The sequence below is a fragment of the Buceros rhinoceros genome, unplaced genomic scaffold (genome assembly GCF_000710305.1).
Source record: "Buceros rhinoceros silvestris isolate BGI_N320 unplaced genomic scaffold, ASM71030v1 scaffold41046, whole genome shotgun sequence".
Lineage (NCBI taxonomy): Eukaryota > Metazoa > Chordata > Aves > Bucerotiformes > Bucerotidae > Buceros > Buceros rhinoceros.
Genome location: NW_010416496.1, coordinates 2,420 through 20,006, shown reverse-complemented (window position 1 = coordinate 20,006; position 17,587 = coordinate 2,420). Strand labels below are relative to the sequence as shown.

The window sequence follows — 17,587 nt, the reverse complement described above, 5'->3', positions numbered from 1 at the left end:
CAAAGTTTTTTCATGGATTGTATTAGAAGGCTTGTTTACAATACTGAGTTATTCTGTGTATCAGGAAGCTGGACACGCTTGCCCAATTAAAGTAAGCAGCATTTATTATTTGTTTTGTATGGTGGTTGGCTTGACTTACCTTAGAATACAGTGCAGAAGTCATTAAAATACTGCTGGAATCTGTGGAACTGTTGGAAGATCACGTGCTGATTTCATATATTCGGCCTATTTAGTTTAAGTTCTATGCTCATTTCAGTGGTCCAAATATTAACTGGCACTATAAAAACTAATTTTTATTCCTTTCTGATTACCTGATACTGTCTTGCTTTCGTACTCACCTGACCAGAATCTGAATCTAATACTGAAATGAATTATTTAGCTGTTTATTAATTTTAAAAAATGTGAACTTTGTTGTTTAAAATCTAAGCCTTTGTGAAAAGGTGGACATATTGGGGATATTTCTAATGGATAAAATTAAATTTATTTTCAAGAAGTTTGGTGGTTTTTGTCATGTTATCGTTTTACTGAGATGCAGAATAAAGCTTTGACTGTAAACTCTTCTCATTGTCCCTGTAAGAGCAGAATCATACAAGTCTTGACTTCTCATATTTTGAGTCTTGTGTCTTTAAGTAATTGCATGATACAGGATAAACACAAATACTATCAGATTCTGTCAGTCTTCTATAACCCACCAGAATACTGCTGTGATGGACTTCCCTCTGTTTTGTGTCCTCAAGAAGGCAATCTACAATTTAAAGAGCCCTGTCAGCAATTTGTGTGGCAGTTAGCAGCCAGTGATTACGCTAATGCATTCACTGAAGTCAGCGACTGCCCAATCCACAATACCACATGAATCTATTTACAGTGATAACAAATATCCTCTTACTCAGAGATAAACAAGATTATATAGTACTACTTTTAACTGAGTAGTACTATACTCAGTATCTGCCATGACAATTAACATAGTTAACAATTAACATTCTTTCAAAGTAATCTAATTTATTTTTAGTGCAGTTGGCTCCAGCTTTATCTAGGAAAAAAATAATGAAAATGTTTCTGAAAGAAGTCAGGAAGCTTGAGGGGGAAAAAGATTGCACTGTACCTGCAACATGCTATTCTTGCTTGATTACAAAAACCAGAGCTCCTTTAGCGAGTCCAGTGGAGGCCTGCTAAGATGTTCCAGGGTCTGGAGCAGGTCTCCCATGAGGACAAGCTGAGAGAGCCAGGACTGTTTAGCCCATTAAAGAGAAGGCTTAGGGACATCTCTGCTGTTTGTATACAAGAATCTGAGTGGACCGCATGAAGATGACACAACCAGGCTCTTTTCAGTGATGTCTAATGACAGGGCAAGAAGCAATGGGCACAGACAAAGGTTCCCTCTGAACATTAGGAAACACTTTTTTACTGTGAAGGTGACCAAGCTGACAGGAAGAGATTGCCTGGAGAGGCTGTGAAGTCTCCATCTTTGGAGATGTTCAGATGCTCTCTGGACATGGTCCTGGGTAAATGGCTGTAGGTGACAAGATGACCCCTAGAGGTCCCTCCCAGCCATCCTGTGATTCTATGAACCAACAGAGAGCTGTTAATATGGTCATAATCTTTAACACTATTTGGTAATAAATAGCAGCTTTGGGTTCAATGCAAAAAAAAAAAATCAGATACTGTCAAAGGCCAAGTAGAGTGCCAGTGTTCTTCCCCACCCTCCCATCTACATTCTGTACTGACGTTAAATTCTTATTAATGTGTGACCTTATCAACCTTTATTACGCTTATTTAGGGTGAACTGCAGACTTATTTTCGTCTGCAATCCTTGTGTTCAAACAACAGGAAAAGACTAAATCTCCTCACATCCCTTAACCTCTCACTATTTACTACTATAAGCTGTGAAACTTAAGACTAATTTTTTTTTTTAAATGCCAAGAATCCCAAAGTAGATGTCCCTGTCACACAGCAAACTGATACTCAGAGACTGATTTTCCACGTACTTTAATTTGAAAGTGCTAAACCACCCATTTTCAAAATCTTTGCCCTTAGTATTTTTGGCGGGGAGACATTATCCAACCATTAATCGTTGTTATCTCTTGTTCTGGGTTTCTTTTCTGGAAGCAGCTATAAGAACAGCAAGTTGACTAAAAACTAAGTGCACAGTAAGTTACAGTACAACTTAGATTCAGGCATCTCACACAGCACATAACAGCTTTCACAGTAAAAGGCACAAACTGGGATGGAACATGAAACAGTGCTTAAAAATTTGTTTTGCTTTTAATGCCACAAAACAAGAACACTGCAAGTCTCACTGACTACAGTTTAGGTAGCTTAAATTATTTTTGGACTCAGTTAGGTTCCTCTTCAAGGTGGTTTGTTTTCTTCAACGTTTGGGTGTTTCAGACACAATTCTTCTACCTACATACCTTGCAACACTATCAAATGCATTAAGTGAATGCATTAATGCGTTTGATCTCGGTTCCAGAAATATGTAAGATTAAGTTTGTGGAAGCTACGTAGAATCAGCAAGTGCTTTAAACTGTATCAAGTTTAACAATATTTCATAACTGTGTCTGTAGCAATTTCTGTTTTTCTGAGAGAAGGCCAGGATCTGGGTGGGGAGGAGGCGTTTAAATACACTAATGCTTAGACTTTGTTCCAATTCTAGATCAGCTCTGGCAGGAAATCTGCAGAATTAATATCAGTGTTTTGCCGATTCATGAGATGGTAATCATCATCTAAATTACAACTTCACTCATCTTACAGGGCACTGCCTTGTCCCCTTTGGGGCTTGTTCAGTTAAGCAACACATAGAAGGGTGTCCATTCTGCAACTTCAGCAACAGCAACTTGACGGACATGCAGTGGTAAAAGAAAACAGTGCTACAATTTTAATCCAGAAGATGCTTCCTACAAGACTGCTTTTCTCAGACTGTTGCAGAAGCATTCTCTATTAAAGATGGATTTAAAAGATACAATACCTTCCTTACAGAAAAGTTACTGGACACTTTCTCTTAATTGTCTATATTCCAAAATGCCTAGAGCATTAAAAGTAATTTTTAAAAAGCTTTAGAAATAGCTGTAGGGCTGCTTAAAGCATCAGTACACATAAGCCATGTTGTGTGCACGCAGGTACAATCCAACCAGAAGTTTCTGGTAACAAAGAAGATTGATTCACACAGAAATGCTTGAAGTTGTGGCCTGTCACCTAAAATTAGATGGTTAGTCATTCAACTTGAGTTTGTTTTTCTTCATAGCAGCAAGGATTAAGATCTAGATGTTTAGGCACATGTTTGTCCGTACTTACATTAAAACTTCTAGTGAAACATCTAATTATGTAGCAAGTTTTTTTTAGTGGCCATACTAGCCTTTTTAGTCTAGCCAGGTGCTGATGAAGAGCTTAGCATATCAGATCACTTAAAGAACACAAATTTTTTTATACATGGGAATAGATCATCCCCTATTTCAGCATAGTGCAGTAGGGTGATACATGCATTAAAATGCTGAGTTCATCTGGATGATTCTTCATCATCAAAATTCTTCAAAGAAAAATTAATATTTTTCCATTTCTGAAAATCCATTTGTGTCCCAGTTTCAACATTCTCTACTACAAAGCTTTTGATTTTGATCACCGGTAGATTATCAAATGTCTTGTACTTCACTATGATTCCCCAGTCATGTTGGCAATTAGTATTTCGGCAATGCATCTTGCTTTTTTTCTCAAAACAATCAAACTGGACTGGTTTCCGGTGAGGCTTTGTTATGTAACGCTCCTTGAATGCATCTTCTAGGACAGTGTGATGAGAAGCCTGGAACAATACATGACAAGTGATTGATAGTTGAAACACCACTCCCCTTTTTCCTGCCATTCCCCTTCCCCTCACAAATACCGTGTCCCTGATAAGGTGCTTTCTGTCGTGCAGGAGGCTCACCTTCCTTAGGTCATTGCTTTTTTTTCCCCATTCATTAAATACCAGGTACTAGAAAGGCCCAGGCCTGGGCTTACCAAAAGCAGAATTACTGTATATCACCAGGCACCAGCTTACACAAATTTGAACTTCACTTCTCTAAAAACCACACTTGCAGTATTTGAACTTTATGCATAAAACTAAGAGAGTCATCTGGACAGCAGGGAACTTGAGAGCCTCCTACTTCTGACTCATTTTAAATGTATCACCCCGCTTTCCATAAGGGGTGATAAAATTACTTTGGAGCAGTAGAAAAAGGAGTTAGGAAAAGGAGTTACAGTTGTTGTTCATAATGTATAGAATAAAAGATTTAAAAAATTAACAACTTATTTTGAAAGCATTTTTGAGCTGGAGTGTAAAAACGCTAGAACCTCCTGGAAGTGCAACTTCCATTAAATATATAGGCTGAATTATGATGGAACTCAGTTCGTATGGATCATTTAAAATATTGTGAGGGCTTATTTGCACACTACTATGCAAAAACTCTTCTTGAAGAGTTTTTGGAACTCTTGGATCTATTTGCACAGGTATTGATGATAAGCCAGCAGCACAAAATGGAGTAACAGACAGAGATGCGCTTTAGGTATCTTAAGACAGTATGGAAGTAGTTATGGCTGGTCCTGTGGTTTACTGCTTCACTCAGAATTTCCTTCTGCTCCAGTTTGCACAAAATAGCTACCTTCCACACTGACAAACAGTGCCATTTCCTGGTGTTCACAGATGTAGGTTTCCATACAGACACACACCTTTATAACTCTGATGTCATCTGTACTGCAGGCATATGCTTTGCATTTTCCACACAGAAGATTTTTTTTCCCTTCCACTACCTGATGCCTTATTTCTTTCTTCCTGGCATCTCGTAGCACTTTTTCCTTCATTTGCAGGTCACGTATCTTTAATTAAAAAAGAAAAATCAATATGATTATGAAATTAAGTGATGCATCTATGTTTATCTAAACATGACAGAGGATATGTAGCATCCAAGAACCTATTATTTAAAAGCTAACAAACAAAGCCTGCCTTGTCCTAGCAACCCAAACCGAAGGAAGAACATTAAGAATGTGAGACTAGGACAAGACTTCATGATGGACAGCATTTATGTGTCCATTCCTAACTCCCCTCTTCCCTGCTATGGCCCCTTTGTTCATAATGCTATTAAGTCCTTGTGAAGACTTAAGTCAGGTGAGACTCCCTGCAGCAGAAGTAGTGCTGCTGCTCTGGGAAGCTCACAGTTTGGAACGAGGCTCTAGAGACCACAGAAACTGCAGACAGAGAAAGAGGCAGCAGCCACGGTCTGGAGCTGGGAACCTGGAGCTCATGCAGAAGCAGAATCCTCTGCCAAACCAAGCCTCAGAGGTGGAAGACAACATTTCACAAGGGCTAGGGAGCCTTGGACATCCTTTGTTGCACAGCTCAGTCCCTGAAAGCTTGCCTGGAAACATGGGGTGATCAGCAAATCCATAGGTATATGGCAAACTGTGTACAAAGCCTTTTTATTTGTAGTGGCTGCCACTGGATCTGGGAAATTTGTTAACAAAGGTCTAGGAAGATAGAATCACACAATCGTTTAGGTTGGAAAAGGCCCTTAAGATCATCAAGTCCAACTGCAAACCTAACACTGCCTATCCACCACTAAACCATGTCCGTCAGCACCACATCTACAAGTCTTTTAAATACCTCCACCACTTCCCTGCGCAGCCTGTTCCAATGCTTTACATCCCTTTTGGTGAAGAAAATTTTCCTAATGTCCAACCTAAACTTCCTCTGCTGCAACGTGAGGCCATTTCTGCTCATCCTATCACTTGTTATTTGGGAGAACAGACCAACACCCACCTTGCTACAACCTCCTTTCATGTAGTTGTAGAGAGTGATAAAGTCTCCCCTGAGCCTCCTTCTCTCCAGGCTAAACAGCCCCACAAGACTCATAACCCCAAATTCTGCTGGTGACACTGTGCTCGGAGCCACGTACTGATCTGCTGGCTCTTGCTTTTCTTTTCCTTATGATTCCCTGCAACTGACAGGATAGAGAAGAACACTGCTTGTGCTCCTGATCCCTTACAAGTCATCCCAAGGCCCTGAAGTGTCCCTTGATTGCCCTGGGACTTATGACATCATCACTGCCTACCTGAAAAATCAATAATGGACAGTGATCGAAGGGCTGTTACCAGGGCAGGAAGTTTTCTTGACACATCTTTAACCCATGCCCCAGGAAGACAGCAGACTTCCCTAGGAAGTGGATCCAGCATCCTGTGCTTTCTGTTCACCTCAGTAGAGTTTCTTATGACAATGACCTGTCTTTTTTTCTTTACAGCATGAGTTTTGATGCAGGGCATAGACCAATTTAACCTTGGTGACACCTCTGAGCTAGATGAACCACTGTCCTTATCGTTGTTCAGTTCCACTGCAAAGCCTCGCACCTATTGTGCAAGGGATTCTGGGAAGGTGAGGAGGTCACAGAGAAGTCATGTCTGCTGTGTCACGCAGAACACACCTGCCTGACCAAAAGTCCATCACTGACTTAGCCCAAGACACCTCTGGCAGGTCTCTTCAGCACCAGAAGTTCTCAACATTTCTTTCTACCCTCCTGATGATTTTTGACCTGGTAAGTGCACAGCACACAACAGGGTTTATGTAAAGTGCTGAGGTGTTGTACTAAGCTTGCTCATGTGCCAGATGTTGCTTGAAGAAAAGATGAACAGTACTGTAGGCAGTACAAAACAAGTCATCTGCAGAAGGGCATGTACAAAGCCAAATGTCATACTTTAATGATGTCCCTGGCAATGTTTTTTTGAAATCTCCCAGAAACCATTGTTCTGAAATCAACAAGTCCAACAATCAACTCTTGAAAAGCACTTGTACTGGCCTACAGCAAAATCAAAGTGCCTCTGAACATGACTATGAATGGGCATATTACCACCTTGTGCATGGTTTCCCATCTCCCTGTCCACTATCCCAGGCAGAAACCAGCAATACTTTTTTTCCAGTGGACAGAATAGTTTGTATTTAATTTCTAAGCTGAGAAGTTTATTTGAGCTCTACCTCAAGTTCTAAGTTTGTTAGAGGTGACGTTCTGCAAGCCAGCAGTACGCACTATCCCCTCTCTGCTGACTGAGCCTTGGTCTGAGAACAAATACAGTGAACACTTTCCTTAGGTTATCACTTGGTCCTACATAGAGCCCTTGTAGATGAAGGCAGATATAGATTATGCCTGTAGATTTGAGTATGAAAATTCCACAGAAGTACAGACCTTCCTTGCAAATCTTGTTTCATCCCAATTCTGTAGCTCTTCAATTGCTTCGTTCATCATTTCTTCCTTGTAACGGTTTTGTTTCTCATTCTCAACAACTTCTGTTTTGCTTGTCACAATGATGCACTTGCTGTCTTTTGCCCTTCCACGACCTATACAGCAACACATTTATCCTCTTTAGTTACTCTTAACAAGATGTGCAAAAGCAGCACCTATGCCATGAAAGAATATTAAGGACTTTGTAGCTGCTTTTGTTTCCCATGTTCAGATTCAGGTGATGCTACTTATAGAGAGTATTCTCTCAGATCTTTCTTCTTCAATCACCAACCAGAACAAGATGCCCCTTTCCAGGTATGCCCAGCCAGTAAGGTATTGCCTGCTTCTGAGGCCTGACTCAGTTAAGCTCGGGTATGCTTGACACTTCCATTGTTGTTCAGCATATTACTGTGTTCTTGTGGGGAAAAAAAGCTAGAGAAGAAAAGCCCAGCTTAGTCTGTCTTACTAGTTTTCTGCCCTGCTAATTGGTGTCTATTAGAAAAACAGTCTATCACAAAAAAACCTGAGGAACTGGAAATACAGTGTTGGCAAGACAAGAGACAAAAGGAGCAAGTACTATCTCTTCCACCTGTCTATGCCTACTGCCTCGCTGCTTTTCACTACTGTGAATAGGCAAACTAAGAACTACAGATCTCATACCAGTTTAGAAGTATTGCAGTTAGAAAAACTGTTCACATTTGCTTTTGATTTTATGTGGTTTAGAACTGATTCAATCTTTTTTTTTTTCATCTTTAATGGCTCGTTAAGAATAAACATCATCCTTTCACCCATAAATGTGAGTTGTGGGCCAGTTATTTTATTGTAAGAGAAAAATAAGAAAATCACTGAAAGCAGAGTACTAAGCACAATGGACATCATTTCCCATCAAAATTATGAAGTCAGCTACTTGGGAGATGTGGTAGCATATTGTAGGTACACCCATGAAAGAACTAAGACTTAGGAATGTTAAACAGAAACTAATATTTAGTGTGGCTCTTCATTCCCCTCTACTGGCTGGATGCAAAATAGCCAAGGCACAAGACAGAGGTCTTGACAGATTTCTTCAGACAAGCTAACATAGAAACAGAGTTTCTGTGGTTTTTTGCTCTTTAATATTAGAGGCCTGCACATGCAAAGGCCTTGTGTACCTGTGAGTAGTTGGGTTGGTAATGAGCTACTGGGCAAGGGAAGGTCTTCAGAAGCCAAGGCATCCATTGCATCAGTCCTCTGTGAATTGTCACAGTCAGGATGATTTGTGCTACTTCTGACTACAGTTCTTCTAGCAATACATCTGTTTATATGTATAATTATCCACTTGTGGGATCAGTCCTCAACAGTTCAATAACCTTGTATAGCAGGCATGGCAAAAGGAGCATCAAGGACTCGGTTCTGTGAGCAAATTTGTCATGTCCGGTCCCGTCTTTCATCTGATGTCACTCAGAGGCACAGAGGAATGACAGCAAGATATGCACATATTACTATAGTAGTTCCCAAGTGCCATTCAGTAGCACTTTATGTCCATTTCCAGGCAAAAAAGAGTTTCTAAAGTAATAGCTCTGAAATTCCATACCTCTGACTTGGATCATTTTGGTGACATTACCAAAGTATTCATAGAGCACAACAAGGTTGCACTCAGAAATATCAATGCCTTCATCAGCAACAGATGTAGCAATTAGCAGTCTGATGTCTTGGTTGGTTTTGAATGCATCCAGTATATCCTTCTGCATTGGAAGTGTCATACCTACAGCACCAAGAAACTGTGTCAGGAAAAAACACTGAAGAGTTCCTTGAGTGACATACCCACATTTGCTCAAACTTAAGTGATTAAAAATGGGCATATCTTCCTGATCTGGAAAAATTTCCATATCCAGCTGGCTATGTACTATACCTACTGATCAGGAATTCCTGTTGATGTGCCACAGATGTTGTCATCCTGGGAAACACCATTTCTTTGTTAGAGAGAACCAAGTAACAGTTATTTTAAGCCCAAGCTAACTGTTAACTTGAGCCATGCATAGTTTATTTTGACTGTAGGTTTCATTCTACTTTAAAATGTCTTTGTGTGACCAAACATAAGAGAGAGATCTGTAAAAGGAATAAGAAAAATGCCCCTAGAAGTAATCACAAGAAGTCATGATAGTGAACAGTTTCTAAACTTCTTTTGAACTAGCAAAAGAATCCTGCAGCAAAGGGTCACTAACAGTGTTACTGCTGCTTTAACCAAAGATTCTGGACAGAAAAAAAAGCATCTCCTTAGGATTGGTTAAAGGTCTTCTTGATGTGGAAGAAAGTATAGTGCAAACTTGCATGACCTTCCTCTGTTTAAGAGCACAGAATACAAACACAGGAAGAGTAGAATAATTTCAGTAGTACAGCCACCATAGGTTGAGGAACTGGTATTCCTCAGAGCAAACCTGCGTACCTGTTTTTTGATCTTTTCTTCCACGACCCATCAACATATCTGGCTTTATGTGGCTAAGTAGAGGGTTTGCTTCTATCCACTTCTTCAAAGCCTGGAAAGCAAATCAGGGAGTTAATCCCTGTCCAAACGAAATGCTAGTTTGAGATAGGTAGATGTAGCTCATGCTTTACCTAGACAACTAATACTTCCGAGAACCAAAAGAAGAAAAAGAGGTGGAACTTGTGTATCAGGAGGGAACCTCCATTAATGAGAAAGAAGGGTCACAGCCATGATGCCAGATCAAACCATGCCATATCTGACTTATTCTTTTCCCACCCCTGCAACTTAAAGGCTGTCTAGAGACTGAGCAGCCTTTCACTGCTAGAAAGCATGCCTTTTCCTCTTCTAAACCAACAGATCACTGAATACTACACCTCTGGGATCCAAAGGAAATTAGTTGCTCTTTACAAACTGCATTTTCTCTGTGCACAGTGCAAGTGGCACCTTCAAATGCTCTAAGCAAAATTCAGCCACGCTACCGTAGGCTTTTACATCTATGAAGGAAAGTTGCCAGCAGATGCTTGGTCATGTTAGTTTGGACTTTAGCCTGCCTTTATTTTTTTTCTCACTTGCAATTCATCCAGCATGTCTATACTCAGGTATAAAACTGGGGCTGGGACTCTCAGCTGATAGATCTGTTTACAAGAGCCAGAAACTAAGATATCTAGCATCAAATGTTTAAGAGCTACTGAAGATAATGATTAGCAGCACATCTACTTCAAGCATGAACTTTTCCTGGAAAGAAGTTATTAGAAGGAAGAAAAAAGATCATCCAGCCTAGATTCTCAACCCCAGGCAAGTATGAAATAGACCAGGGTCCAGAGAGCATCTGTTCCACAAAGTCTCTCCTTTTTCCTGATCAAGAACACATGCTAGGGCACAGACCTCATTTGGGCCCACAGGAGTCCTCCAGAAAACCTATAAATACCTCCTGATGTGCAGTCAGCAATAAAGCAGACCTGCTGGTTTATAACACTGCCACATTAAAGCCAAAAACCTTGTAACCCATCTTCTTAAAACTGACTTTAGACCTAAAGTAAAAATATCACAGCTTAATGATCAACTACGACATGTAGCGAGAAGAAATGATGAAAGGATATTCCTGTACTGTATTTGCTAGAAAAACAAAAAAACCCCTCATCTTGTATCAGAGAATCAGCGCTTAGAAAGATATAGAAAGATAAATATTTTCTTAGGAAGATAAAATACATGCATAATTTTCTATTTCCAGGAGGCATTATATTTTCTCATTTCCCATTTTAGGAGCTTTAAAAAGAAATGTCTTACAGCTACTAAGGCTCTTGTCTTAGCAAAGAGAAGAGTGCGAGTCTGTGGGTTATAGCGGTATGCTTCATCCAGGATGCAAGCAAGTTCTTCTAGCTTGGGATTCTCATTTGATTCATCTTGTGAAAGGGCAGTCAGTTCTGGTTCTTTCTCTGGAATAAAATATTAATGTCTTGAATAATTTACCTTCTTAAATGCAGAAAACAGAATTCTTATCCAAATCTGCTTTCAAATGCCATCCACATTCTCTTTAGCATCTATTTTTATTTTCTATACCATTCTTTCAAATGCAAACAAAAAAAGCTATTCATTAAATGCAACAAAATCCCCAGAAAAAAAAATTCTGAATCTTTCACATTGCGTAGCAAACTAACTGAAGAACCTCTATGACATGCTGTGCATCAAAAGATAGCAAGAAAATAAACTCAGTTGTTTCAAAGAGCAGCGCTATTTCTTCTTAGGAAACAACTGAGACTAGAGGGCAGACAGCCCAGTGATGTAGAATTGCAGTCAAAACTGCAACACACCAGATGACAGTCTGGTTTATTTCACACTGCTTCTAAATCAGAAATTAGAGAACAGTGCAGCCTCTAACTTTGAGTCTGAAGGGTACAAGGGGCACCTGCTTCTTCCCAGAAGTTTTGGATTCATCCAGGAGCAGTGGTCAGGAGGAGGTTAGGCACTGCCCTGAGCGGTGTATGTTGCCTTATCTAATGCTGCTGGCATCCATAAGCCCTCTTCTGCTCTGCAACTGTCACAGATACTGTGTGAAATACCTTGAAATTTGGCTGTCAGTTGCTTCTCTAGCTCTGTATATGGTCCATTTTTGACATTTGTGAAAAATTCAGTTAGGTAGGCTAAAGCATCTTCAATGCGGGCATCTTCACTGATGATGAGAGCATCATTGAATTTCTGTTCAAAGAGACACAAACGTTTAAGCCTCATTTTCCAAGGGACAGGGAATGAATGTGAATTTTATTTAGCTAGCTTAAGTATTACGAACTTGTGTTGTTTTTCCATTTGCAAGACAACAGAAGCTTTGTATTGTCCTTAGCGAGTATCTTAAGACAGCTCTAACACGCTATGCTTTTGCTGGTGTCAAATAAAATTATTAGGTTCAAAAGCTGCTCCTAGATGAATGCACCTGTACCAGAAGGACCAGGATGGCTCCACCTCTATGGAATGAAAAATGATATACACTTACTCGCAAGTGTTCAGTGCAAATGAAAAGGTCTCTACAAACGCTGCTCTCCTTCTCCTTATCTGCCAGTTGCAACAGTCTGCATTTCTTCTGAGTGGCAACTATCCAGTGTTCAAATTGTTGTGTTCCAAAATAATTCTTTTTTATTTGGGACATAGTACCTACTGAAGAAGGAGAAAACAAACATTTGTTCATCCTGAGTAACAACCAATAACACTTGACTAGAAGATAACACATTTTTAATGAATATTAGGTCTAAAAAGCCTATGCAGAACACTGTATGATACAATCATAGAATCACTGAGGCAGGAACTCCTGTGCAGGACTTTAGTCCGACCTCTGCTCAAAGCAGTGCCACCTAGAACTGCTTGCTCAGGTTCATTTCCAAACGGATTTTGAGTATTTCCAAGGTTGGAGACTCCACAGCTTCTCTAGGCAACCTCTTTCAGTGTTCAACCACCCTTACAGCAAAAAAGTTCTTCCTGTTGTTTTAAGTATTTCTGTTTGTTCCTGCTGCCTCTTGTCCTTCCTTTGGGAACCATCTCAGAAGAGTCTCGCTCTGTCTTCCTCATTCCCTGTGTTTCAAAGTATACTCACATGCTAGGCTAAAATTAACCCAGTATAGTTCAAGTGAAGATCTGCAGAGTCTTTAGTAATAAAATTAGAGCATTCTTAGCCTCTAAGAAGCCTACAGTATTGACGAAACTGCATGTGCATGGCTCCTTGAATTACTAGCTACTCAATAGTTAAGTATTCGTTTGCTAAACGGTCCATGGTACTTAAAGGCATATTATTCAAGGGCTTTTTCTGGAGGGAGAACGAGTCAGTACCTGTTTGTCACATAATTACTTTGTCTGAGTGCCTCCCAAACATCAGTAATCAGAGGGTTAACAGAAGGGAAGCCAATGGCATTCATGCAAGAGGAACTGTGATGCAGAAATAAGCTTCAGAGTGTTTGCGTAATTTAGCATGCAGTTTGAAAATCCCACTGTACTCGTTCTTTGTTGGGGTTTCTTGGGTTTGGGGTTTGTTTGGGGGATTTTTGGTTGGGTGAAGTTTTTTGGTTTTTTTGTTTGGTGGGGGGTTTTAATGCTCTCTTCCTGCCCCAGAAAATAGTTCACTTTCCAGTATCTGAAAAGTGGCAGTGGGAGAGAAATCTAGAAAGTATAGAACCGATGTAAACAGCTTTAAGGCACCCTAGTCAGCTTGCAAAGTCAGTCTAAGCACCCACACAGCCCTGTAATTCAGAGCTCGATAGACCAAGGCTGACCCTGACCACAGTCACCCATGGGCCTCTGCTTTGTAGCCCCTGTAGCTCTCAAACTCCTTAAAAGCAGCCACATACTGGACACCACTTAGGAATTCTGCCAAAGCAGAAAAGATCAATTAATTTCTAAAGGGCTGCAGAATCGGGTCACAAGACCATGAGATGCCTTCTCTTCTTACAGCCAAGCACCTCCATCTCTGCAAACCTTCACACCAGTGAAGCTCCTGAGGCTGGAAGCCTATGGAAGAGCATTTCCTTTCCTAGGCAGCCCCACATCCCCTCTTTGGTGGTGTTCATGTTCCTTCTCTGAAAAATTATCTTAAATGCTTTTCAATAGGAAATAATGGAGACTTGGTAAACAGTGGAAATAGGAGTTCCCAGAGGTATAAAGAGGACAAAATGCTGACCAGAAAAAGTCAGACCAGAAATAACTAACCCAGGCCAGAGAAAATATGAGGTGTCAGAGCAACAAGAATGAAAGTAAACTTTTGCTGAAAAAAAGAAATTACGACATTCAGAATAACACCACAACTGAAACCCTTCTTGTTTTCCTTAACAGAGACAGATTTAGGTATGAATCATTGGGAGAAATGCTTAAGAACATACAGGTATCTCATCAATGAAATACAGCTCACTGCATTCTGATAGCAAGCCCTTTGAATAGTTTTGACAGTGGCAGAAGCACACCATCCTTAGCTGCATGAAACACAGGTTGAAATCCAAGGAAAAATATTTAGGATTACCAAACTAATCATGTGTAACAGGAGCACAGCTGACTCTTCTACCTGTATTCTCTTATTTAGTAAATAGGAGAAGGGAAGTGGAAAAAGAGGGACTGTTCTAGCTGCCATGAGGATTAGCTCTGATGTAATCAAAGACTGAATCCCAGTTACAGGCATTTTACAGTATCTTACCCACTGAGAAAATCTTCCTCATCAACTCCTGTGTTTCGGACATCAGACCTGAGATAACGTCTGCAAAGGGATTCTGAACTCGCATCTTAACCCATCTGACATCTAGGGACAGGAAATGGAAGTCAGTGGCTTGAATAAGTAAAACAGTGGTACAGAACAAATTCTTGTCTAGGAGAATGCTACATATGGTGCTCTATGAGATTATAATGATGTTTATTGTTAATGAGCATTACAGTTTCACAGAAAGAAACAGCCCCCAATCCTCACTGGCAGAACTGAATAAAAACCAGAGATTGTGGATCTCAACAAAGAGAAAATTTGCCCAAATGGGCACTGCCTTGCTGCAGGGCAACAACAAAGTGCATGCTTAAACTACTTACAAGATAGCAGGGAGCAAAGCTCCAGTCTAGTTTTAAGCTTTTAACTTCACCTGACCACAGGGGACTTGGATAGCTGCCTTAATTATGGCACTTTGCATCTCATGGGAGGATAAAAAGTAGTGTGCTTACATGTTTCTGGCTTGTTTCGAAATCTCTGCAGCTCCTCTTTGTTCACTCTGACCGTGGATATGGTCTGTATATCAAGGTAGGAGCAGAGGGTACAGATGTGCTCCACTGTTTCCCTGACGGTCTTGGCACTACCAACTCCAACTGAAGCAGTTAAACCTACAATCTGAACACACACACACACACATCCACACAAATAGAAGTGGTTGCTCCTTTGTCACATGAAAAAAACCTCAGGAAATGCTGTTACCAACTGTCAAGTTGTCACTGTCTTCAAAAACAAGGAAACAAAACAAGCAGCTGAAGTAAACGTGAGTGCGAGGACTAAATCCTGAGAGCCAGACCTTGCCTCCACTCATGCTCTCTCCAGGGTATTCAAGCTTAGAGTATTCAAACCGAAAATAAATTACCCACCCACTTAAAACCATGACCAGCTGTATTTGTCAGTGCTCATCATACCCAGAAACAGCAAATCCAAACCAGAACTGTCCTCCACATTCACTCAGAGGAAATGGTTTCTCAGCTGGACCAAAACCTCCTGCCAGCAGAGGCAGTGGCCCCATTTTAGTCTTGCAGATGACAACAACAGAGAGGTGACAAGGAGATTGCTAAGTGCTGGGGCACATGGTTTCTTCCCAGCCCAGCAACCCTGTTTGGTCTCACATACTCTGGTCTCTGTCATGCCTGATCAGCCCTTCTTGACAGTTGCAGTGAACCTGTAACATGGGAAAACAGTCTGGAAGAGTCCGAGAAGAGGGGAAAACCGTTCCAGATGCTCCCATTTCAATTTGCAGCCATTGTTAAATGGGAGTTTGAACTGGATTAACACAGAAAACAAGACTTCAGGATTTGCTGACTGCGCTGCAAAACATTTTTCTTTAATGTTTCCACCACTAACAGGCTGGGTCTTACCTGAGGCAGCTGGTTTGCGCAGGAGTCAAATTTTTCTTCCAGGTATCTGGTCATTAACACATTGTAAGGGTGGTTGCCCGTAGTGTTGTGGCACTCATCAAATATCATCAGAGTGAAGATGGAGAGGGAGCTAAGGATCCCTTGCTCAATGGTGTTCACAAGAATCTGGGGTGTTAGCACAATGATGTCACTGTCTTGTATGACCTTTTCTACAGAGACATTTGCAACTGTTTCACCACTAATTCCTTGAACAGAGTATCTAGGAAGGAGAGGCAGAAGACAGGGTATGAAAAAGGATGTCTTGTGGGGCAAAAAAAATGTTAGAAGAATGGACTTTACAGCAAGCCTGAAGGATAGAGACTAAGTTCAAAATTTCAAATTGTTGAGGCCAGCATTTTGACCCACAGAGGCTGAGAAAAATACTGTTGAGGGTAAACAACCAGACTTTCAACTCCAATTAACTAAAATCTATTAGATTTGAGGGGTGATGAATTTTTACATTTAAACTGCACACGTAAGCTGCATTTGGAGATCCTGCCCTTCATCCCTTTTCTGTTTACATCTGGCAGCACAGGTCTCTTTAATTGTCCAGCAGCCTCATTTTCCCATAGCTATAAGGATTCAGTAATCACTTCCTTCAAAAGCAGAAGCTATAGGTTGTCAATACTCCCCTAAGAAATTTTCAGTCCCATCTGAGAGGTGGACTGTCATTTTCTGACTAGAGGTTGAAAAAACAAAGAAGTTTGGGCCCTTCCATTTGGAAACGAAAGAGAGACTCTGCCATTTGAGAACAAGAGGAATCCCACTGCTGCTGCCTGGAACTGCCTTGTCTTTGGAAGCAGGGCTGAAAGGAGTCTCAAGAGAGAGCACACTTCACCCCTTTCCAGGTATACTACGGCCATTTCCAAAGCTGCTGCACAGCCAGTGCTTAGATTCTGAAAGACTTCAGACCTCTAGACAAGTTCTTCCATGGTAACTTGCCATTTTTATCACTGGGTATCATCCTTATGTTAATGCCAAACACTCTTGTCACCAGTAAACACACTACATTTTGCCCTAGCCAAGCTGATCTAAAGGGCAATTTATTTTCTATGGAGGAAGCCACCACACAGAATTACACTTACCCACTTCTTTCAAAATGCTGCTTAAATACATTTTTCTGCTGTTCGTACACGGGCACTTTGGTTGCAAAAAAGACAACTTTCGCCTTCTGTCCTGAGGGTGTGTTTTGGAAATGGTGTTCACAAATCATAAGTGCCACGAAAGTTTTTCCAGTTCCTTTAAACAAAGAACATAAAAGGCAAAGCACTTGTATGAAGGACTGTACTTGTCTCATCTGGATGTCCTGCAGTGACTGGGAGCTGACAAGAGGGCAGTTACACTTCCAGACTCTCTGGGGACAGACTTGAACACATGCTTATTGCTTACTCAGGGGAGTAATCGTCCCTTTTTCTCTCACGTTCTTAGTCTGTAAAGACTGTGTAGCAGACACTGGGAAGGAAAATCCATTCACAGTTTTATTTGAGTTTGTTGAAATCACCGAGTCTATTTCTGTTCTTAGCGTGTTCTCCCATATTAAATCAGGTTACGGCACAGGCACCAGGCACTTTCAGCTTGCATACTTTCCCATGCAGCCTTGCTCCTCTCACATTTATTTTCCTCAGCATTCAAGAATCACAGTGCAGGCCACCCAAAGCTCTCCTGTGTCTCTGCCTCTGCTACCCCACCTGTGTCTCCAGGGCCCAGAGGAGAATCAGGCCAGCAACATGCAAAGCACAAGTGGAGAGAAAGAGCTGACTGATCTCTC

At 40.9% G+C, this 17,587-nt stretch overlaps 1 protein-coding gene across 1 annotated transcript in view; it reads right to left on the bottom strand.

Annotated features, from left to right (window-relative positions):
* Positions 1 to 3,493: 3,493 nt before the first annotated feature.
* The window catches only part of DDX58 (DEAD (Asp-Glu-Ala-Asp) box polypeptide 58), a gene marked incomplete at its 5' end in the record, with an annotated part of 15,646 nt that continues 1,552 nt past the window's right edge, over positions 3,494 to 17,587 (bottom strand). The window contains 12 exons of the mRNA XM_010137818.1: positions 3,494 to 3,793; positions 4,699 to 4,845; positions 7,200 to 7,351; positions 8,806 to 8,976; positions 9,658 to 9,748; positions 10,984 to 11,132; positions 11,757 to 11,892; positions 12,185 to 12,342; positions 14,363 to 14,464; positions 14,872 to 15,034; positions 15,781 to 16,039; positions 16,905 to 17,058. Coding sequence (XP_010136120.1) covers positions 3,494 to 3,793; positions 4,699 to 4,845; positions 7,200 to 7,351; positions 8,806 to 8,976; positions 9,658 to 9,748; positions 10,984 to 11,132; positions 11,757 to 11,892; positions 12,185 to 12,342; positions 14,363 to 14,464; positions 14,872 to 15,034; positions 15,781 to 16,039; positions 16,905 to 17,058 — 1,982 coding nt within the window. The remainder of the gene's footprint in view (positions 3,794 to 4,698; positions 4,846 to 7,199; positions 7,352 to 8,805; positions 8,977 to 9,657; positions 9,749 to 10,983; positions 11,133 to 11,756; positions 11,893 to 12,184; positions 12,343 to 14,362; positions 14,465 to 14,871; positions 15,035 to 15,780; positions 16,040 to 16,904; positions 17,059 to 17,587) is intronic.